This window comes from Salvia hispanica, chromosome 6 (assembly GCF_023119035.1).
Source record: "Salvia hispanica cultivar TCC Black 2014 chromosome 6, UniMelb_Shisp_WGS_1.0, whole genome shotgun sequence".
Taxonomy (NCBI): domain Eukaryota; kingdom Viridiplantae; phylum Streptophyta; class Magnoliopsida; order Lamiales; family Lamiaceae; genus Salvia; species Salvia hispanica.
In genome coordinates, this window is record NC_062970.1 from 18,787,346 (window position 1) to 18,795,606 (window position 8,261).

General features: G+C 36.3%; 1 protein-coding gene across 2 annotated transcripts; it reads left to right on the forward strand.

Annotated features, from left to right (window-relative positions):
* The first annotated feature begins 1,435 nt into the window (after nt 1-1,435).
* LOC125192587 (probable methyltransferase PMT9) lies at nt 1,436-4,984 on the forward strand. Of its 2 annotated transcripts, XM_048090207.1 has the most exons (8): nt 1,440-1,577; nt 1,831-2,086; nt 2,181-2,345; nt 2,496-2,678; nt 2,769-3,363; nt 3,660-3,772; nt 3,862-4,082; nt 4,419-4,984. In XM_048090207.1, exons 2-8 carry the CDS (start codon nt 1,841-1,843, stop codon nt 4,729-4,731), a joined length of 1,836 nt encoding a protein of 611 aa, XP_047946164.1. In that variant the 5' UTR covers nt 1,440-1,577; nt 1,831-1,840; the 3' UTR covers nt 4,732-4,984. The 2 variants fall into 2 exon arrangements, with proteins under 2 accessions (XP_047946163.1, XP_047946164.1); XM_048090206.1 differs by having other exon boundaries at nt 1,436-2,086.
* Nucleotides 4,985-8,261: the final 3,277 nt, after the last annotated feature.

Genomic DNA, 8,261 nt, shown 5'->3' on the forward strand with positions numbered 1-8,261 from the left:
CAAAAATATGTAATTAATGATGCTATCTAATCAAAATAAATTAATATTATCATTTTTAAAATTTGAAGGGCATTTTGTGTATAAAATTTTTGCAAATTTATCTTTACTCAAAATAAAAATAATAATATTAATTTTTAACGGGTTACCCGACCCGACCCGCATCCAACCCGCATCCGACCCGATTTTTTCGTGTTCTTAGTGGGTCGACCCAATAATGACCCGCATCTAATAAAACTTGATCCAAACCCAATAATTTCGTGCGGATTCGTGTCGGATTATCGTGTCGTGTCAAAAATTGCCAGCCCTAATTTTCCATAATCAGTTAGATTCTTCAGTAGTACATTAATTATATTGAGAAAAGGGTTATTTGGTAAAAATACACAAGACATTAAAGAGAGTTAGTAATTTATTATTTATTTCTTATGTGTATTGACCATTATATCCTATTATGGCCAGCCATAATGTGGCTACATAGCATTTCCCATAAAGATAAGTGCAGTACGCCGCGTAGCAGTGGCTGACATACTTGTAGCTAATCGAATACACCCTTTCAAGTTTTATCCGATAAAAATAGGTTATTTGATGGTGATACAAATTTTAATACTTGATAGGAGAGAAATAGAAAAATAGTTAAAAAGTATTGGATGGTGGAGCTTGTATATGTTAAAATGAAAGAGAAGGAAAAAACTTTTTATAAATAAACATGAACTATTTTTATGAAACGACCCAAAAAAAAGAACTATAGCTTATTTCTGTGAGATGAATGGAGTATTTAATATTTTATGTGATTTAATATCATACAGATATCTTTATTATTAAAAAATTAGTATAGAAAAATCATCTTAGCAAAAGTTCAAACTCATAATTAAGCATTCATTAAAAAATTAATTGGTCTATTTGCAGGGATACGGGATACCGTCATTGTTCAATGTCTTATTTTTCAATTATTTCTGACGATTCAAATGGAGATATATACTGGATTCGTTCATTATTTCAAGTGGGATCAACCCAATCCAACTAAATGTTGACCAAAATAATCCACATAACCCAAAAGGCTATGATGTCCGTTTTCTACTTATAGCTAAACAATCACACAACTGAAAAAAAAATACTAGGAGTACTAGTATTATTTTAAATTTTCAATATGACTGTTCGTTTTTTTTTTTTTCTTTTTCTAATGGTAAATGATGGATTTGCAGCTAATTATATAAGTGTGTTTAACTTATTAGACTAAATAATAGACTTAGTGAATTATTGAATTATGTGATTATTTTAGTTGAAAAGAATATGTATAAAGTATCATATAATTATCATCTAAAACATTAGTAGAATACTAACGGCCTATAAAAAAATTATCTATTTTATTCGTATGTATTATAGGGAGTAATATTTTATTGAAAATGTATAGACAATTATTAGTAATAATAATTTGTAAAAGGCAATTCAGCCTGGGATCCAATCTCATCTCTTCCTCTCACTTTTCTCTAACTTCCATGGAATCACAGACACACTAAGCAGCCAGAGACCTTTGTGTTAGAGCACGAAAAACGGCGGCGTCCAACGCCGTCGTCGCCAAGATACCTATAAATACTCCTCTTTTCCAACGCCCCACGTTTCCCTTTCTCCAACCATATATTTCATTCTCCCCAACATTCATCCAAATCAGATACCTCTCTCTCTCTCTCTCAATAGAATCAACTCCAGTCATTTTATATCTTCTCGCTTCACGCCGTGGCAATGGATCCACCACTAGGGTTTTAGAATCTCAATAATTTCAGCAAATAACTGGACAATTTTTTTTCTGTTTAATTTTTTGTTTTAATTAAAAAGTTAGCATAGAATGAAGCCAAAGGGGGATGCTATTCGCTCGGGTAAGCTGCTGAAGTATGCATTCATGGGGCTATTAGTGTTTCTAGGGCTAATTTGCCTGCTGTACGGCTCACGGTTCTCCGGTGGGTTGCCACGCGGCGACGACTCATTCGACGACTTCGGTGTTGACCCCGTCACGGGGAGATTTGTGAAGAAGGATTTCGATGAATTGTTCGACGACGAGGAGCGGAATCCTGAGGTTCCGAAGAGCATTCCGGTAAGGAGCCGGCGTTGATTGACGCCGTTTTAGTGTTGAATTCGGCGCTGTTTGTTGATTAGCTTCTGAGACGAGCTTGAATTTTGTGTTGCAGGTTTGTGATTTGAGGTACTCGGAGCTGATTCCGTGTTTAGATAGGAATTTGATCTACCAGATGAGGCTGAAGGTGAATTTGAGCTTGATGGAGCACTACGAGCGGCATTGTCCGCCGCCGGAGCGCCGTTTCAATTGCCGGATTCCTCCGCCAGCTGGCTACAAGGTTTGTTACTGTATCACCTTTTCCCCAATTTTGATCTTCTTTTATAAAAATTGATGCAGCTTGTTAGTTGAAATTTGTGCATTAGTTTGATTCCAAAGCAATTTTCTTTCAATAGTTTGATTCCAACGCAATTTTCTGTTAGAACTCCAGATCCCAATTAGATGGCCCACGAGTAGGGATCATGTTTGGAAGGCCAACATACCCCACACACATCTTGCAAAGGAAAAATCGGATCAGAATTGGATGGTTGTGGAAGGGGACAAGATCAAGTTCCCTGGTGGAGGAACTCATTTTCATTATGGAGCAGATAAATACATCGCGGCTATTGCAGGGGTGCGCATTTACAGCGTTCTATAATGTTGTTTCACTGTTGATAATTTGGTTGTTCCATGTAGCTGTAACTACTCATTTGCTTTTATGTAGATGCTGAAGTTTCCCGGTGAAAGGCTCGATAATGGTGGCCATATCCGGAATGTTCTTGATGTGGGATGTGGGGTTGCAAGTTTTGGCGCGTATCTCCTCCCACTGAATATCATAGCCATGTCGCTAGCCCCTAATGATGTTCACGAGAATCAAATACAGTTTGCGTTGGAGAGGGGCATTCCTGCAACTTTAGGTGTTTTGGGCACAAAAAGACTACCTTACCCTAGTAGGTCTTTTGAGCTGGCTCATTGCTCCCGTTGCCGGATAGATTGGCTCCAGAGGGATGGTCTGCTTTTGTTGGAACTAGACAGATTACTGAGGCCGGGAGGCTATTTTGTCTACTCGTCACCTGAAGCTTATGCGCATGATGTGGAGAATCGAAGAATTTGGAATTCTATGCACGACCTTCTGGGAAGAATGTGCTGGAGAGTCGTCGTGAGGAAAGATCAGACAGTGATATGGGCTAAGCCGCCTAGTAATAATTGCTACACAAGAAGAAGTCATGGAACTCTCCCAAAACTTTGCAGTTCGGATGACGATCCAGATGCAGCATGGAATGTGCCTATGAAGGCATGCATCACTCCCTATTCAGCAAGTATGTGTAATCATTTAAACCCTTTCACTGACATGTTGGATATGTTATTTGATAGGTGCTGCCTTGGCGGCTTATTTTCCTCACTCGCGTCATTCAATATCGCCTTCATGCATGGAAAACTATAAATTAATTAGAATAGTCCTGTCCTCTTTTACTTGCAAGAAAGTTTTATGTTGATGTGATTATTAACTAGCTGTGAAAATTTAACCAATTTGCTGAGGGATAAGTCGAAGATAAGGCATAGTGTTATTTACTTACCGCCATAATTGACATTCCACTTTCTTTTGGGAGCACAGAAATGCATCAGACAAAGGGAACATTTCTAGAACCTTGGCCTCGGAGGCTTACATCTGCATCTCCTCGACTGGAAGAAATCGGTATAAGTGCTGATGCATTCCGAAAAGATACAGTAAGGCTTACTCCCATCTTGCGATTCTGTTTAGATGGGGAATCTTTTCTTTCATTTTGGTCTCACCTTGTTATAACTATGTGATACAGGATGTGTGGCAGAGCAGAGTGACTGAATATTGGAAACAGATGAAATCTGTTATGCAGCGGAACTCAATAAGAAATGTCATGGACATGAACTCGAATCTTGGGGGATTTGCTGCAGCTCTTAAAGACAAGGATGTTTGGGTCATGAACGTTGCTCCAGTAAATGCGTCAGTCAAGTTGAAGATAGTCTATGATCGAGGCTTGATTGGATCGGTGCATGACTGGTACACATTCTATATCATAAACCTGTCTAGCTTCCTTAAACCGCACCCCATGATGAAACCTAAACTGTAATGTTAAGCAAACACTTAAATGCTTCTTGAGATGAGGATGACAATGTTTGCTTCCCTTTAAGATTCGTACAGTCATCTATGTTTGTGTCTACAATGTTTGCTTCCCTTTACGATTCGTACAGTCATCTATGTTTGTGTCTACAGTGTATTATGTGCTTGAATCCAGATATCTATGACTCTGTTGGACATGTTTTGCTCAAGTTTTTATGAGACGTGTTCCTTGTTTTTGGTCTGAGTTGTTGATAACGTCTCCCCATCCATATGCAGGTGTGAGTCATTTTCAACTTATCCTCGCACATACGACTTGCTTCACGCCTGGTCCGTCTTCTCAGAGATCCAGGAGAGAGGTTGCAGCTTCGAGGATTTGCTGATCGAGATGGACCGGATACTAAGGCCTGACGGCTTCATTATCATCAGGGACAAACCTTCCGTGATCAATTATGTACATAAATTCCTGGCTTCGCTGAAGTGGGACAAATGGTCCTCGGAGGTTGAGCCCAGCAGCGATGCTCTCTCCAGAGGTGAGGAACGCGTTCTGATTGCAAGAAAACGACTGTGGGAGGAGATTAGAAAGGTGTAACCCTCTCAGCGGTAAATGGCTTGCTTATCAAAGATCCCTGTTTCACTAACTGCATGGTTGTAATGAAATGTTTAGATCATCATCCAAGCTTGTTACATTTGTGTTGTCATGAACTTCGCATAACGCAATAGATGCAGTTCTAGTTCATCCTATATTCTGTTTGGGTGTGATCGAGAATAGCCCAACTCTGAAGGGTTGAGCTAGAAATTTTGTATTCTCTATCAAGTTGACATCTTAGTGTTACCTTTCATCATCTCTCTCTCTCAGATTGATGTTTGTTTAGCAATTTCTGATTTATTTCCTTCTTTGAGCAAAAAGATATACTCCATGATAATAAAGTTTTTGTCTTCAACAAAGTAAACCTTGTGAATTTTAAGGCCGTAATTAGGCCAGCCCATCGGGTTTCAGGCCAATCTTATTCGGGTTATGGGTCAACCAGATGCGGGCTAATCGGGTTATAATTTTTTCGGGTTATAAAAGTTCAACCCTAACCCTAAAAGCTCGGGTTTCGGGCTAGCCCAACGGGTTAATCGGGTTGCTACCGATAAAATTAACATGCGATCAATCCAATAAATAATGATGAAAATAAGTTATATTTATAAAATGTAAAATATTTAATTATATTAAATTTGAGATACTATATGCTTAAACTCAAACATAAACATGATCAAATACTAATATTTGAGATTTATGCAAAATAAAATATAAACGTCAAGAAATTTGAAGGCATGTTTAGAAATTTAAATATATATTGTTAGTGAACTTGAAGTTTTTAATTTATTTATCTATTATTATGTTAACAAAAATTTAATATATAATTTATATATTTAATAGTATATAAAATTGAAAGTTATTTTTTTAGTAACCTATATTATAAAATAACCAATGAAGTGTCGAATTAGAGTCAAACAAATAGAACGATAGAAATTTTATTGGGTTTTTGGGCCAATCCATCGGATTTTCGGGTCTGGTCCTAACGGGTTGTGGGTTAATCTGGTGCGGGCTAATCGGGCTGTAATTTTATCGAGTTAGAAATTTTCATCCCTAACCTTATAAAATTTGGCGGGTTATTCAGGTCAGCTCACAGGTTACGGGCTACATTGACCTCCCTAGCCGCAATCAACAATACATTTACTAATTTCTTGCAATTAAGATATACTCCTAAGGACGTCCATCATACTAGACTTAAATTTTTTTCAAATGTCATTCTACTATAATCCGAAATCATACTAGAACACCTACAACTCATCCTTATTTTTTACCTACAAACTCAGTGCTTATTTTTTCTCATCCTTTTCATATTATTACCCAATTATCAATTTTCGTTATTTGTGAAATAAAATTAAATAACTAAAATTGAAAGAATATTTAATTAAAATTCATAAATTACAAAATTAATAATTAAATAATAGTTCATAATTTGAAAATCACTTTCGAAAACTTTGGCTCGAAGTACATTAAGCTGCTCTTGATGCTATTGCTCACATCGATCATCAACAACGTATCTTATGCAAGCATCGTTGAGTACTCATTTATCAACATTGCATTTCCAATCCCGTCAATTCTATCGAAGTATTAGGCGAGTTGAGGGTCAGTGGCAGATCCGCTGATCGGAGCCGCCACAACCCAAACCTCTTCTCACTTGAACATTCTTTCGTCATTGCTGAAGGAAGTCTAAATCACATGTTAGGCTTATTACAGTTGGTAATGATGTCGGTGAATTTGGAGACATCCTTCTGCACTCGAGCCTAGTTTTTGCACATATGATCGTAATCACGCATTTGTGCGCATGTCAACGTTAGCTCGTCGTACTTTGAGGCAACGTCACCCCAAAAAAATGATCCTTTGGTTGATGCCGATGAAGATACACGCCAATATTTTTGTCACGTAAACCGAGTAATTTTGCTACTATACCTCTCTTTGCTGCAGTGGAAGTCATCTTCTTCCCCTTTCCTTTCACGAGAGCTTGATGGTTCCATTTCGGAGACACTAACTCAAAGGGGCTATCGTTTGACCCCATCAAACAAGTAACACGGGGTATTATCCGTCTCGACGCATCAACTGCTCGATATAGCCGGATCTCAACTCCTTTGCCGAACATAATTCTCAACATCTAACTGTGCATTTGGTTTTAGATTGAAATCAGGATTGTGAACAACTCTAAATATTTTTTGTTGGAAGAAGTTAGTTGAGATATAATTTGAGATCAAATTGAAAGTGAATAGTATATCTATTTATAGATGTAAATTTGAAAGTAAAAAAAATACTCCCTCTGTCCCATTAGAAATGAAACGTTTTCCTTTTTAGGTTGTCCCAATAAAAATGAAACGTTCCCTAAAATAGAAACAACACTCTCTCTATTTTTTCTTCTCTCTTACTTTACTCTCTCTTTTTATTAACTAACAAAACACTACTGCATAAAATCTTGTACCGAAAAGCAAATGTTGCATATTTATTGGGACGGAGGGAGTAGTAATTAAATTCGCAGCAACTCGCCACACAGGATCACGCCAAGCATGATTTGAGACCTCTATCATGGCCCTACCTACACCCGTCCCCTCTGCCCACCCCTGCATCGTACGAGACTGGACCAGCATCGTACGAGACTGGACCAAAGTGCCATTTTCGTGGTGTTTGAGGTACCAGATGTGGATGCACTAATAGAGACATTTGATTATCAAGAAAGTAATGTAATAATGTTGTTAGGAAATATAATTATTTTTTTATAAAATTATCAATAATAATAATAATTGACATAATTCATAATTTTAGAAACTATATTAATAGTAAGTTAATAGGTAGTTAACCGAGAAAAAAAATATTAATAATAAATAGTATTATTGTTATTAAGTATAATCCATAACTTTAAAATTTTAAAAATTATTAATCGATAACATAATATAAATAATAAAGTTAGTTACAGTTATAGTTATGGAGCAGTTAATAGTAATGAATACTACTATTAATTCTTATAATGGACATTATAAAATACCTAAGATATAGAAAAATAATAAAAATAGGAAAATGGATCCGAATAAGGTTAGAACATTCACATTCATGCTCTTGCCAAGAGCACGGATGTGGGTCCGGACCAACCTTTATTCATTTTTAATTCCTTGCTCTTCCGCAAGAGCACAACATTTACTTCCATGCTCTTCCGCAAGAGCATGCTCAAGGGTCCCACCATTCTATTATTCAATTTAAATATTTCAATTACTAAAAACATTTCCACATATTAAAATGCATTCAAAATACCCGAAATACTATTACAAATTACTAAAAAATTAAAAATTACATAATTAAAATCTTAAAAAATAAAATTTACATAATTAAAATCCTAAAAATTGAGAGTGAGAGAGTTGTTTGGTGTAGTGTGATTTTTTGTATTGAAATGGAGGTATTTATACATGAAAGTGTGAATTTTGTGGTAAAAAAAATTGAAAAAAAATAAATCAAAAGTGTGGAAAAAACGGATATATTTCATTGGGAAGTGGAAAAATATTTTTTTTATTAAATCAGATTTTTTCAGA